Source organism: Cyprinodon tularosa, unplaced genomic scaffold (assembly GCF_016077235.1).
Source record: "Cyprinodon tularosa strain WSP-4 unplaced genomic scaffold, ASM1607723v1 ctg13, whole genome shotgun sequence".
Lineage (NCBI taxonomy): Eukaryota > Metazoa > Chordata > Actinopteri > Cyprinodontiformes > Cyprinodontidae > Cyprinodon > Cyprinodon tularosa.
Window position 1 is genome coordinate 1,801,469 of NW_024038114.1, and position 15,564 is coordinate 1,817,032.

The 15,564-nt window shown below is 41.7% G+C and overlaps 1 protein-coding gene across 2 annotated transcripts in view; it reads right to left on the reverse strand.

The window, feature by feature from the left end:
• Nucleotides 1–5,115: 5,115 nt before the first annotated feature.
• ext1b (exostosin glycosyltransferase 1b) overlaps nt 5,116–15,564 on the reverse strand; it is a 148,312-nt gene continuing 137,863 nt past the window's right edge. The window contains exons 8-12 of one of the 2 annotated variants that reach the window (XM_038277083.1): nt 10,455–10,544; nt 7,706–7,866; nt 7,124–7,295; nt 5,792–5,999; nt 5,116–5,761 (exon numbers count right to left, since the gene is read on the reverse strand). In XM_038277083.1, the coding sequence (XP_038133011.1) occupies nt 5,814–5,999; nt 7,124–7,295; nt 7,706–7,866; nt 10,455–10,544 (609 nt within the window). In that variant the 3' untranslated portion in view covers nt 5,116–5,761; nt 5,792–5,813. Of the gene's footprint in view, nt 6,000–7,123; nt 7,296–7,705; nt 7,867–10,454; nt 10,545–15,564 lie in introns of both variants that reach the window. The other variant, XM_038277082.1, reaches the window with a different exon arrangement.

The window sequence follows — 15,564 nt, forward strand, 5'->3', positions numbered from 1 at the left end:
TGCATGAGGAATCAGGTTCTGTGCTGCACTTTCCGCGCTGCAGTGAACCTGCAGAGAGAGCCGGCTTTTTATAATTTGAATTTCCAACAAGCTCCATCAAAGGAATGCCTAATTTAAAAAGGCTGCGCTCATTAATAAACATCTCTACTCCTCATGTCTCCACCTGAAAGTCACCTGCTGGCAGCTTCTAACAGGTTAGTACATTTCAACAGCTATTTTCTTCATTCTTAAGATGGAAACAAAAGCTTTCTGTCAAGGTGAAATTTCACCTTGCATATTTCTTTATATACACTATATTGCCAAAAGTATTTGCTCACCCATCCAAATTATTGGAATCAGGTGTTCCAATCACTTCCATGGCCACAGGTGTATAAATTCAAGCACCTAGGCATGCAGACTGTTTTTACAAACATTTGTGAAAGAATGGGTCGCTCTCAGGAGCTCAGTGAATTCCAGCGTGGAACTGTGATAGGATGCCACCTGTGCAACAAATCCAGTCGTGAAATTTCCTCGCTCCTAAATATTCCACAGTCAACTGTCAGCTGTATTATAAGAAAATGGAAGTGTTTGGGAACGACAGCAACTCAGCCACGAAGTGGTAGGCCACGTAAACTGACGGAGCGGGGTCAGCGGATGCTGACGCGCATAGTGCGAAGAGGTCGCCAACTTTCTGCAGAGTCAATCACTACAGACCTCCAAACTTCATGTGGCCTTCAGATTAGCTCAAGAACAGTGCGCAGAGAGCTTCATGGAATGGGTTTCCATGGTCGAGCAGCTGCATCCAAGCCATACATCACCAAGTGCAATGCAAAGCGTCGGATGCGGTGGTGTAAAGCACGCCGCCACTGGACTCTAGAGCAGTGGAGACGCGTTCTCTGGAGTGACGAATCGCGCTTCTCCATCTGGCAATCTGATGGACGGGTCTGGGTTTGGCGGTTGCCAGGAGAACGGTACTTGTCTGACTGCATTGTGCCAAGTGTAAAGTTTGGTGGAGGGGGGATTATGGTGTGGGGTTGTTTTTCAGGAGCTGGGCTTGGCCCCTTAGTTCCAGTGAAAGGAACTCTGAATGCTTCAGCATACCAAGACATTTTGGACAATTCCATGCTCCCAACTTTGTGGGAACAGTTTGGAGCTGGCCCCTTCCTCTTCCAACATGACTGTGCACCAGTGCACAAAGCAAGGTCCATAAAGACATGGATGACAGAGTCTGGTGTGGATGAACTTGACTGGCCTGCACAGAGTCCTGACCTCAACCCGATAGAACACCTTTGGGATGAATTAGAGCGGAGACTGAGAGCCAGGCCTTCTCGTCCAACATCAGTGTGCGACCTCACAAATGCGCTTCTGGAAGAATGGTCAAAAATTCCCATAAACACACTCCTAAACCTTGTGGACAGCCTTCCCAGAAGAGTTGAAGCTGTTCTAGCTGCAAAGGGTGGACCGACGTCATATTGAACCCTATGGATTAGGAACGGGATGTCACTTAAGCTCATATGTGAGTCAAGGCAGGTGAGCAAATACTTTTGGCAATATAGTGTATATATATATATATTTTTTTTTGTCTAAAAAAGTTTGATTTAAGTTCAGTTCCAATAATGGGGAGCTTTGTTGGAGTTTTGTTTGCAGCTCGCTTATAGATCAGAGGACCAAGACGTCAGATTAAAGGAGAGATCCAGCTCAGAGAACCTCATCCAGAACATGAAACGTGAGTCAAAATCTCTGCATGTGCCGTCGCACGGCTGCATCGCCATGACACAGATCTGCAGGGAGCATCGCTGTGTTTGATACGGCCTGTTTAATAATGCAAACAAAGCAGGGGTCATATCGGAGCCCAGTTACAGCTATTGTCTGCAGGGAGACGAAGGACAGCTGCTGTGTTGGAGCCATGCAGGAGAAAAAAAAAATCAATGTTCTGAGTGGTGACTAATAAAGCCGTCCTCAGCGGTCTAACACGGAGGTGGTTATTATATCTCAGAGGGCAACGCTGCGCTGAAGGACTATTATTACTGTACAAATAAAGTGTTCTGGTGCAGCTGAGCCGCAGGTCGAGGCCTGAGTGCTTGTTCATGCAAACGGTCGTCGCAAATGAAATGTGGAATAGAAAAAAAGAAGCATTGATTGAAAAGAGGCTCGATCAGTCCTCCTGTCAGCAGCCTCATATTAAGATTAATCCTTTGAATATGTCCTGTTTACACAGATTCTTTCAGTAGTGATTGCACACTATTAAAGATCTGTTCGATAAGGCTGGGCGGCAGAAACCAGCAGCGGCTCTTTAGTATATTAATGCACAAAACAGGCAGATATCTGTTAAACTGGATTCATTTCAAATGATTTTACACCTTTGCTGGGGCTCCTTTTTCATTAATTATTGCATTAATGTGGCTTGGAGGAGATCAGCCTTTGGTTCTAGTGAAGTGAAGCTCAAGTTGCTTTAACAGCTGCTTCGAGTGATTTCTTGACTAATTGTTACACTAATATAATTACAGTTCAAAGCATTTATGAATCTCTTAGGCTGTTTTGACTTTGTCACTCCTGCCCATTAGGTGGCAGTAATGGGCTTAAAGTTTATTGCGCACACAGAACAGAAGACTAGCAGCTGGCAAACAGATCCATGCATGTGACTTTAACAGTAAAGTCCTGGAGTAATGGACTAGTATGTGCAAGTATCTGAATTCTGGTGGCTGCAGAAAATGAAAACTAAATAAAATTGCAGAATTAGTTCAAATGATTAAATTTAGAACTTTGGCTAAATCATTCAGCACTACTGTACTTCAAGCTACACTAAAATGTCTAGCTGTTGTGGGATTTTTAAACTCTTTTTGAAGCAATCTTTCTTCTGTTAAGTGACCACTAACTAGCAGTCCAGTTGTTTCTCTTTAGCTTTAAATGTCTTCCATTTAGTGTTTCCTCTTGAAGTAACCTTTAACCATCCGACTCCATACTTTACTTTAACTTTATTAATGGCTTTGGTTTGATGGGCCCAATGAATTAAGTTCTAGGACACAAGGATTAGTAAAAGGATAAATGTAAGTAGAAATATGTGAGAGGGGGCAAGCTAGGATACACTGAAGGACAGGAGAGAAGGAAGTATACTAGGAAAGTGAGGGATAGGTACTAAATAAATTTGATCTGTTATCCAGACAGTATTGGAATAAATATACACACACACTGATATAATCAAATATGAGTTTATTTTTTTTATAAATCATTCTTACAAAATTGTCATTTATCTATTTAATTTGTGGCCTCTATAAAAGTCTCTTAGTTACAGGGTAGGAGGGAGGAAAGGCATCAGGACAGCCAGGCTTCCCCGAGTCCCTCACAGATCAACGTAACCACGGTAACAGTGTCCAAAAACACGGGGGATGTTGAGAGAAAGCTGCGACTCCTTTAGTGTATAAATGTTGGGATTCTGGAAATGATGCCGGTTATTTCCCAGCAGAACTCAGCTGTTGATAAAAGGCACAAATTAGGACCAGAGTCCACCTCTGAAAACATTTTAGATAAACTTTTCTCTGTAAACGACGCAAAAGTTTTCCCTCGGTTTTCTCCATCACACTCTGAATCAGATCGGGAACAGAAAAGTTTCTGGAACTTTTAACAGACCATTACTGTAACGTGCGAGGAGGGGATGAAAAGTCTCCATCTGGTTCAGAGGATGATCCAGCTGTCTGAGTCTTCTCTGGGACTTTGTAATTCAACTCCCACTGAGATGCGAGACGGTGGGGCCTGATCCAATCATCAGCATGCCATCTTTATAGGAGATTAAAGCTGCAGCAGCCATGCTGGAACCGTCCCGTTTCTCCTTCTGCTGCAGGGGGAGGTTTCAGAGTGAGATGGATGTTTCCCAGTGAAAACCGATGCAGGGGGGGACAGAATCAACCGTGCATCAACATCTGTGTGGGCTGAGTAAACATCACCAGCTCCTCAGAGATGCAGGATTAATGTTCTTAGATTACATGCAGCACATGACAAAAGTATTGACACCCCCTCTTTTTTCACATTGCAACCACAAACTTTAATATGTGATAGGAGACCAACACAAATAGTCTAATGTGGAATGGAAGGAAAGTGATGAGTTATTTGTCAAATAATCTGAAAATTGTGGCCTGCATGTTTATTAAAGCCCTCTTTCAATGCTAAAGAAAGGTGCCTTCAGAAGTCCGGTGAGATGGAGAATATTAGAAAAAGCCAAGTGCTAAACATGGTGGTGGCAGCATTATGCTGTGTTTGTTCAGCGCTGAAAGGTGGACAAACTGGTATAAATATTCCAGACTTTCATCAGTTAAAACAGCAAGAAGGGGGTCTTCAAAGCTTTGACTTAAGGAGGCTGGATAAAAAAAAAAAAAAACATGCCACACATTTCAGATCATTTGTAAACAATGACATTTCTCTTCCACTTTAAAGTGCATCAAAGTTTGTGGTTTAAAGTGTTAGTGTGGTTTTCCAGGGTGCTGCATGTTGGGGATTCGGATGAGCGGCAGACTAAATCTGGCCTAAATGAGGAGTTTCACATTAAACAGATGATAAAAAAAATAATACAAAATGAAGTGAAGGAGAGAGCAGTGATATGTTAGGATGTGTAAAAAGGCTTTGTTACATTTTGCATCAACTAAATAAAAACTAAGAGTCCGGCTGATAATTGAGTGATGAAAGCAGAGGAAACGGCGACTAAAAAAGGCCACTAAAAGCATGCAGCCATCTTGATTCATTGCAGATTTAAAGCCACTCTGTTACAGGCAGGTGAATGTCGCAAGTCGACGTTTTCTACAAACATGACGCTCCAAAATCTATGAAGCCTGACAAATGGAGGAGAAATCCTCTCTGTCGATTTAATGGCTCTGAGGTCCTCTGATATGTCAAGGGGAAAAAATGGCAGCGACGCGTAAATGAAAAAAAAAAAAGGTGTTTAGGCAGCGTTGATGTGCAGTAAGCGACGACGAAGGCAGCCCTCCGAGGTCAGAATGGCACTGATGTGCTTTGAACAAGCACCGCTAAAAAAAGAACAGGTGGCGGTCACTAAAACGAGCTGCAGGGGAGGGAATCTGTTCAGAGACCATGCAGAAAGAAAAGGTTTGTGTTTGAACGCACAGTTCTGCTCCGTTTAATCCAGAAATGTTCATCTTACTTATTCCAGGGATTTTTTTTTTCTCTGCTTCAAGCTTTTGGTTGGATGAGCCGACTTTCCAGGACTCTGGACACAGAGGAGTGAGAATAAGAGAAAAGTGGGTCATGAAACGAGGAGTTCTCCTCGCCCACCACAGAGATAAAAGGCTGATAGGAAACACGGTGGAGGAATGAGCCGGGGACCGGATAGATGTCGATGAAAACACTTTGTGCCAGCAGGCCTCACACATATAAAAGCTGGATCTCTGCAGCGGCTCCAGTTTCAGTCCTGATGCGGATGAGGGAGGGACGAGCGCTGGGATTTGTGTCGGTCAGCCATCACAAACGCCTTCCCCTCTACCGTCCTGCATGTGTGCAGAGAATGCTGGGAAGGCTCCCTTTGATGCCGGAATCCTTGTACAAAAAAATATTCTCTCCAACAGTTTCTGTCGTCAGTAGTGCTCGCCGTGTTTGAAACATACAGTCTCTGTTTCCTTTGTTTTTACGTCCATCTGTTTGTTCCACCTGGATCAGGTCCAGGATGCAGCAGCAGCGCTGTGGTCATTGGCAATGTGCTGAGTGGATGACAGGGCGACGTCTCACCCCGTCCATCCTGCCGTAGTTCGGATGCTCCTCCGACTCTCTACGGAGTCTCTGTCGCGCGCCTCCCCCTGTGTGGAGTCTCCCCCGAGGGGGCGGCGGTCCTGTCAGAGCCTCTCAATGTCCCTGTATTTTTTGCGGAGGATGGAGACCTGGTCCTTGAAGAGCACGGGGTCCAGCCTCATCTGGGAGTGGACCAGCGGCATGCCGCCAAACCAGCTGGCGAACTTGTTCATGCAGGTCTGCCGCTGGGCGAAATGGTCTGGGTCGGCCCAGCGGGACGCCCTCGATGACTGATGGGGAGAGAAAGGAGAGCAAACGTTTAAGAAAAGGGTTTCTATTAAATTTAGTTATTAACTAAACCCAAGATCAAGACATCCATCCCCTGCATCCATCTTCTATGGAGGTTAAAGGTCAGCCAGCAGCCTTAGGCTTCCTAAAGAACAGCATCTAGAGTTTTCTGTCACAATATATTAAACTGTCCTGACCAACACCAGGAAGGTGGATCCTATCAGACCTGCTCCTACATCCCTGCATGGAGCCGCAGTTTGGCAAAAAATACATTTAATATCCTGCTTTTGGTCTATAAAGTGTCCTGGCAGGTGGACCATTTGCATGAAAACCTGAGATGCAGAAATGGCTGAAAACTAATCAATCTAGAGCAAATTTAATTCAATCAATCTAATAAACTTTAAAAATGTATTGAATGCCTAGGATCTATATTTTATCTTTCTTTTTTATTTGGAAGAGTGAGAAATCTTTGAGCCTAAAAGGTAAACATGCCAAAGAGGCCAAGAATAAAGGAGCGAGGGCTGGGCGATGTGGTCCAAAATAAATTTCAGATTGTTTAATTTTTAATTTGAGTTATGATGCCCCCAAAATGCCCCATCATAAAAAAAATCGACTGCAACAAAATTGTTTAATTGAATCGATTTTTTTTGGCAGAGGCCTAAAAGGAGCAATGCATGAAGCTACATCTATTAAAGTTCAGGACTTAATTGTTTAAATCTGCTCTTAAATCCTGTTTTATTCATACTGATGATGTTTTTTAGAACTGGAAGCAGCTGAGATCTAATGTTTTATTTCTTTGCCAAAAGAGCCCATATTTTATCTTCAGCCAAACCATGACAAAGAAGGAACTAACAATAAAACTTTTCCATAAATCGTCTGCTGCTTCATGTATTTCAGTTTTGGGAATCTGGAACAAACATCTCTTGTTTCCGTCCTGTTCCCCCTGGGGGCCAACTAAAGTATTTTAGCGGGATAAATCACTGATGAAAGGAGTCGGCTCCGGTTCAAAGGAAACGGGCTACAGGAGGCTTTAACAATGATCCAAAGCTGAGAAACTGTTACAGTCTTTGTGAAATACTGCTGTAACGATGCTCTGTGGTCCTAACAGCGGCTGGGTTCCCCTCACCTGGCCCATCATGGTCTCCTTGTACTGCTTCTTCTGTGTGATCTTAATAGGCGGCAGCTTGGTGACGGCAGAAACCAGGAAGTTCATGAGGATGTCCTCACAGTTGGCCAGCTGGTCCACCATGTTCTTCAGGCTGGTGGGCAGGTAGTGGGTGTACAGGTAGTGATAGTACCTGCAGAGACAGGAGCTGGATTAGGAAATTAGGACTTTAGGATCCTTTAATTTCAGACTGGAGGGGAAGCCTTCAGTGACAGATCAGAGGTGATGATTGGCTAACTTCAGCCTAATGCAGTGTTCCCATCACAGCAGAGTGAAGTCATATTAAAGCTGACAGGACTTCAGCTGAGCTGCATGTAGGAACTACAGAGGCCTGTGTTCAAGACAAATTGACTTTTTTCTATCCCATAAAACCTGGGAAGTGTCAAAACACTGGTTTCCTGCGGCTGCGCTCCACTGAACATCACATCCACTTTCTGAACCACAGATCAGTGCTTCAAAGCGCTCCATCAAAAGGGAGACGAGCGAGCACGGAGGAGAAGGAGCCTGAGAGAGGACAGAGAAGCCGCCGGAGGCTGATGGTACCTGTGGAACATGGCGGCACCGGTCAGAACCATGGAGTAATCATTGGTCCATTTGGAGGTGTAGCCCCAGCGCTCCTTGTTGCTGTCCCAGAAGTGGCTGCGGGCCGGGTAACCCACGATCCGCTCCGGAAAACTCATCCAGACGGTGAAAGCAAAGTCCACCTGGACAGAAACAAATATGGACAGAACATTATGGTTAAACATCCTAGAATATAGAAAATCTGACCCACATTTCTGACACTTTGGACCTAAACGAGGAGCCTCCGCCAGGTGGTGGGTTCAACATGTTTCTGAAGGTGAACACCTGGCTGATGGAAAGATGCTGCAATTATCTATAATAAACATTTCTGTTTAGCAGAGAGGATCAGAGTCTGCTGAGCATGTCCAACATTTTCACCTTGGAGGCTCATCAAACACATTAACAGAGCCTTCTATTCGCTGGAATATAAGACTATAAGAATATAACCCTGATTACAGCTGCAGAGTTGCTTACAAGGTTCTGCAGGGGAAGTCCTGTCTGGATGCAGAGAGAAAGAAAGCAGCTCCTTGTTTTTATTGAACAATGGATAAAACTACAGCACACATCTCTTTAAATCAGCTTCTATCAGCGAAAATCCATCCTTTAAACGTTTGCTCAAAGCACAAAACTAAGTTACTAAATGAACTATTTCTGGTGAAAATATCTTTTTACCATTGAACCACCAAACTCATCAAGCCTTTAATATTTTATCTTTGATTTCTAACAGTAATGCTGTTCAATAGAAGGAACAGGTGTGTTTAGGTGTTATGTAACAGAACTGCGTAGAGCTTGGATTAGGCTGACATTTCTGTATAAAAAAATCATAAAAAAAACACTTGAATCATCTTTGAAGATGGTTTTGGGGTTTTTATCATCTGCAGAGCATTATCATAAAAATAATGAGCTAACTGGCTCCTTTAGAAAACAGAAGTAAGAAATGTGACGTTTTTGAGCTGGACGATGAATCTGCACATCATGGATTAACTTTATGGAGGAACTGAGCTACTGTAATCTGAAAACAATGTATTGATAACAGCTACAGCTGATTTTACACAAACAGGTTGTAAACCTCACTAAAGTCATTAAATGATTCATCCTAAAGCTTTGAAATTTAACATATCCTGTTAAGCCGAGGCAGCGAAGTCTGATCTGTTTACAGAATATTGGACATCAGCGACTTAAAGAGAAAATGAAAACAGTTTCTATTTTCTTCAGTTAAACAAAGCGAAGCAGCTGCCTGCAGCCGACTGCTGTTGGACGATCAAAGCATCCAATTGCTGAAACATCAAAAAGACACTTTTCCTTTGAGTTACAACAGTTTAACCACACAGTGGACACAAACACAATGCTTTGAAAATAGTTCCTAAAGCTGCTTTTTCTGCAAAAAGGTAAAAAATTGCAGCTGATTTATGAGGAGAAAGATTTGATTATATTTATCATTATAATGGATTAAAGTTTTTTTTTTGTTTCATTTAGTCTCACACAACTTGCCTCATTAATGCAGACCTATAAGATACAAAAAATAATTAAATAGAACCTGTTTGACAACAGAAGGTAAGAAATAGGAAGCAACAAATAATCCCAGCAGAAGTCAGACTACCAAAATTACTCTAAGAGCACAAAAAAGTTAGGCCAGCATTCAATGTATGATTGTCTTTGGGGATTGTTGAGTCGTGCTGAATTTCAGCTTCATCATGCATCCTCTGTGGCGTAACAAGGGGCTATTAGCCCCTCATGACCAGCTCTGATGAAAATCCAGTTGCCCTCATGGGGAGTTTGCTGCTGCCGAGGCTACGAGCCGACTTCCATCCTTATGCAAACAAGAGAATTCTTCCTCTTCCACTTCCGCCTGAGTCCATGTGGTTTTTGGTTGCACTGTGTTAGAACTGATATCGTGAACTGTAGCTTTCAAGTCACTGTTTACGGTTTAACAAATATAAATGTAGATGAAATAAAACATCTGGTTTAGAGCAGTTAGATTATGCAGCCAGATAATGATCCAAATAATCGAGCAGGTCAAAGTTTGAGAGGCCTAATTAAAGACTTTAAAGCAACTGTGATGCTGTTACCTAATCCTGCAAAGGAAAGGGACTTAAAACTCTCCAAAATAATGGTTTCTAATTATCACTGCGGGTTGATGTCAGTTAGATATAATCCCAGGTTGGCTCGGACCACTTTCCTCTCCTGATAGTTAAAAAGTGAAACAAAAGCAGGAATCAGCTCCGTGCCCAAAACACGTCACTATCTCCCATTAGAATCCTGGAGTGAAAAAGGAGGATATAAACTTTATTTAGATGAAAGTGTCCTTGTAAGGAAAGATGAGCTGTTGTACAAGTCGTGATTTTTAGAACCCATACAGAACGGTTTGTGCTCGGCTATCTTCATGGGAGGAACACAGGTGGGATTAGTTTTGGTTGATGGATTTCTCCGTCCCTCGACTGCCATCTTGATCTGCACCGACGGCCTTTTTATTAGATCTAATTCTGCGCTTTTCAAAGCCACATCTGGCTTCCCATGGTTCCACGCCAGAACTCATCCACAGCACAAAAACAAACTAAAAACAAACCCAGGAATGATCCCAACAGCATTTTGAAGAAAAAAAACAAACTAAACTCATCTCTATTAGGCTGCAGATGGACGTCCAACAGATGAAAGAATCCTTAGGAGAGTTTGCAGCTACATTTAATCCCAAACAGGAAGACGGGTTTCTGGTTGTGATGCAGTGACTGACCTCTGTGGTGGACAGCACGGTGTCTTCGTCCAGGCTGAGGACAGCATCGGTTACAATGGTCTCATAGGGCAGGAAGCGGCTGCTCATGACCTTCAGGGAGGAGAAACAGAACCCAGAGTCAATAACGAGGCAGAACAGCTGGAGAAGCCAGACATTAATGATCATCTGGCAAATATCAGAGACTGGAAGAGCAAATGGAAAACAGAGACACCAACTATTGAGTTCCTCTCTAAATTACAGCATCAATAACCGGTAATTCAGGTCAACAAGTCTGTTCTAATTGATCAGTTTCTTGACAGTTTATCTCTAAATAAAACCAAAACCTGAGGAAATCAGAAAAAATATTCATCTTCATGTAAAAATATATGAATATTATCTGATTTCTGCATCTAAATCATGTCCACTTTTATGTGGTTTATTGTTTTTTTTTTTTAGTAATGGAGGTGGTAACCCAGAAGGATGACGGTTCCCACTGAGAGGGCTGCCATTGACACGTTTCCATAGAAACCTTTTAGGACCTCAGCTTTCCAATTATAAGTTATTGTGTTTACATTCAGGATAAAAAGCTGCTTTTCCACAGAGAGAGAACTTTCTGTTCATTCAAACGGACTCAGCTGGCTGTTCTTCCACTCATCTTCTGCTGCTTTTTTTGGGTCAAGTATCTGCAGCAGACTAAATAAGACTGAGTGTCTTTCATTTAGCCTCTTCTTTCTAAGAGTTTGCCTTGTTATAACAGAGAGGCAGCATGTTTTCCTCCTGGGAGTATTAAAAATAAATCAAAAACGATGTTCCTATAGGACGCCAGGCCAACAAATATAAAAGAACAGGTAGGGACACATGCTGAGACTATCTGCTGAAATCGCTCTGTTTGATGAACTGTGAGAGCTTGGAGACACATTTCTTTATAAAATGTCTGCAAGCTTTAGCTGCACACAGATACAAGCAGGTGATTTATACACTATAGAAAGATGAACAAACCTTCCTCTCAGACTAAATCAGACATTTTGCTGCTTTAGGTCAGGATGTCCTTATTCTTTATGCTGGAATGACCATTAATTGTCTTTTTTTTATTTAAGTTAAATAATTTCATCAATCATCTCCTACAAGCTTTTCATCATTTTATGCTGTACTTTTGGTCTTCCTGACAGAACAGCTGAAACCAATTCTTTTTCTATGCATCTGGTTCATTTAAATAACTGGGCTCTACGTTAAAGCTTTAAGAAAAAGAAACATTACTTGTTTTGTTTACTATAGTTGCAAATTATGAATCTTTTTGAATTGCTGAAAATATTTAAATATGGTAGAAGTTGAAAATATAGAATATGGAGATTTGGGCAGATGTTTTCAGCGAATAAATTAGCATAAATAAATGGAGTAACTATATTGATATTTATAAATTTCGAGGAAAGACTTTGCCTGTATTTGAGAATGAAAACATGTCTTATTTTAAACCACAATAACAATAAAGCTTCTTCCTCTAAAAGTGATGCAATTTGTCCTTTGATATGTTCCTAAACTGTAGATTTCTTTTTATCCTGGCCTTGCAGTACTGACTTCCTCCTCTCTGAGTGGCTTTTCAGCCTATGATGATGCTGCCTTCGTCAGTCTTTAGCTCAGGGGTTGATTTAAACATTTTACACCAAACATCTCTCGGGAACGGAGTCGCTCCTCCTGAAGACATTTGAAATGAACATGGCTGCCTTCAGGGAAACAAACTCAGACTTGTAGAGATCCAGAACTTCAAGAAAAGCACTGTGAGGTGTTGCCTTGGTTGTCCCCCTGATTAAATCATAATTGTGGGATTGAAGCTGCTCAGCTCTGTGGATATTCAAGCCGCATGAAACAGAGCATGAAAAAAAAAAACTAGCACACACTAGATTTCTGATTTATCAAAAACTGATAACAAAAAAACAAAAAACAAAACATGGAATATAACATAAAAAGCAAGTTATCTGACACTGGAAATTTATCTTGCCCACAAAAGTGTTACTTGTCAAAAATATAATTGATAGTGAACCATTGAGCACATTTTTGTTTTGTTTTTTCATTTTAGATTATTGCAACAACAAAACAATTGAGTTAATCTGCTGCCTATTTTCTGGTTTGGGGTGAAAAATTATCCAGTTTTCTTCCAAATAAAAGCAAACTGCCTGAATAGAGGCGGACCTGCTCCGTCCTGTTCCCCAACCTAAAGAGGCAGCTCCAGTGGTCCAGGCCCAGTTTTTGATGGTTTTCCAGAAACATCCCTCTGGGAGAAAACTCCAGGAAAGAGCAGGGACTGACTGGAGGGACTGGAATTAAACCTCTCTGGATATTCCAGCTGGATAAGTCTGATGACAGAACGTCTGTGCTTCATTCTGGACCTATTGGCAGGTCCAAGAATCAAAAAAACACCCAGCTATGTCAGCATGAATTGGACTAATTTTATCAGAGGAAGATTAAAAACACAAAGACTTTATTGATCCTCTAATTTTAGAGGGAAACCCTCATTAGTGAGTGAAAACAAAAACCTCCCAGCTGGATTCCAGGAGTCCGACTACAAACTGATCCCAGTGACTCGGGTCATGCAAGCAGAGTGAGCTGCAGGCTAAAGAAACAGAACCATCAGCTTAAAAAGAGCCAGCAGATGTTAGATGGTTCCTGCTGCTGACATCCACAGCAAGGAAATGAGGAAACACAAGAACAAAGACTGAAGCAGATGAGAAGATAACATAATGCAAGGCTGCAGGAATACAACACTTTATTTCTTCATGCGATGCTTTAAAATAAAAGGAGGCTGTGTTAAACCTGCATCCATGGATCCACCTCCTTCAACAGCTCCCTTCAAGCTGGACAGAAATATTCCCTCTGAGATGCGTCCTTAACTAGATTCCCTCTCTTTTTAGCCTCCACTATCTAAGGCATGCATTTTTAATGACGCCTCACACATTCAGAGGAGACAACAGCCAATACCAGCTCAGAAAGAGTGAAGAGAAAAGCAAATATCCCGCTCCTTCCTGCAGGGCGCGGCCTGTCGTTTTCAGCAGTGATAAAGCGCTGAACCAAGTCTCCATTACTGCTGCAGGCGCTCCTTTTCTCTTTTAAATCAATAAAAACACATAAACGGACCCAGGCACATGCTGCAAGTCTTGTATTATACATGTGGCACAAATTTACTCTCCTTCTCCTAGCCTGTTGGAACCAGACTGTTTTTACAGCAGATGAAGTCGGCCTGTATAATACATGACGCTGAATATTTACAGGGAGCAGAGTCTGCTGGGTGGAGGGAATATTCAGGATATTTAGATGGAAACTATTTGTTTTGCTGCAGTGATGAAAGGAGGAAATAACAGCAGATTCTTGATGAGGACGTGAACCACAGCTTCCCACACAGACATATGGCTTCAACTGGTCTTCATTTATTCCCTCGGCTAAAATAGGTACCCTATATCCAAAAGATTTCAGACCAATAAATCCATTGATTGTTGACTGTAAAGTTTAGGTTTACAAAAGAAGGTCATTGTTTAACTAATCAACCTTACAGGCTGTAAAGGATGGACTCATGGATGCATTGGGGAAACTCTCAGCCAACCGCTGTTCATCTCTGCACCTCCTTTAGAAATATTTTCATTGACATAACGGAAAATAAAAGGTTGAATTAAAAGAATTATCTTTTGTTAGAGCTCTAGATTATTAATCTGGCAGCCAATAAATTATGTGATGTAAAGATATTGAGGAAAGATATTAATGCCGTAGCTCCTTGTGAGAAGAAACCAGGCCTTTAACTCAAACACTCCTCTACATGAAACATGCATGCAGATGTAATTCTCTGAGCCTTCTGAATATTTAGCTTTAATCTTGAAAACAAGAAGCAGACTTTATTTTGAAAGCTCTGCTTCGGTACATACACAGATGTGGGTTACTCCAAAACCTTTCAGCTCGCAAAAAAAGAACCAATAACGTGTTGAATACATATGGACAGAAAATCAGTTCAAAAGTAAAACAAATAGACAAAACTATAAAAAAATTGCCTCAGACTAGTTTACTCATCTGACACTTCATTATGGAAAAAATATTCTCATGAACTTTTTAGCTGTTAGTAAAAGGGATCACGTTACTTTTAGCAAATTCAACAAATTTAGTAATTGATAATCGTTAATTGGAATATAAAGACGAGAAATACTTCCTGCTTTGTTGCTTTAAACATAAATATAAACATATATAAAAACTTAGAGCTGATTAAAACATTTTTAAATCAGGTACAAAGTCCTTCCACCAGATTATTGGACCTGCTTTCTAAATGAAATACAAACTTTAATGTCATGCAGGTAAAATTGATTATTTTTTACCATCCTCAATACTGTGGCTATCCCTATTGCTAGGCAACCTTTCCCTACCCTACTTCTTCCCTCCACTTAACTTTCTAGCTCATATTTAGTGAGTCTTATGGACATGTCTCTACTGACCCAGACAGGGAACATCTAGAGGCTCAGGAAACATTAGCAGGTGTCTGGGGCTAAATGGTTGCTTATGATGCGATTAGTTTCCAATATTTAACATTCTCACTATACTGAACACTGAGTCTTACAGAAGTAAAGAGGTTCAATAATTCACTCTCTAGAGTTTCAGTTTCTAAATAACAATAATATGAACTTTTTCACAGCGCTTTGATTCCTTTACAACAGCTTTTTGTTTCTAATACTTAACTATTCATGAAGTTATTTCTCTGGGTATGGAAAGAAAAAGAATCAATGTAAAGTCATCGATTGAACTTCAGCGCCTGGCAGGGATTGGTTAACGGGCAGGCTGGTGTCGTCTTTCCTAAAACCCTCCAGAGGTGGCAGTGTCGAGTCGCAGCAAAGGTGAGCGAGTGAAAGACGGAGGAGGAAAACCAGAGTTTAATAAAACATAGAAGAGGAACCCTTAGCCTCGCTTCATTTTAGTCTTTACTCCTCTGACGTCCCAAAGGAGAAGAAACCACACAATCCCAGCTCTGCTCCTGGTTCTCCCTCCACAGAGAAGAAGAGAACAAGAGACAAGGGGAAAAATTAGAAGGAGAGACAAAGACAGGAGGAGAGGCTGGCGTTTGCAGCCTCCAGTCAGGTTGTAATGTTAGAGGTATGAGCCCGGG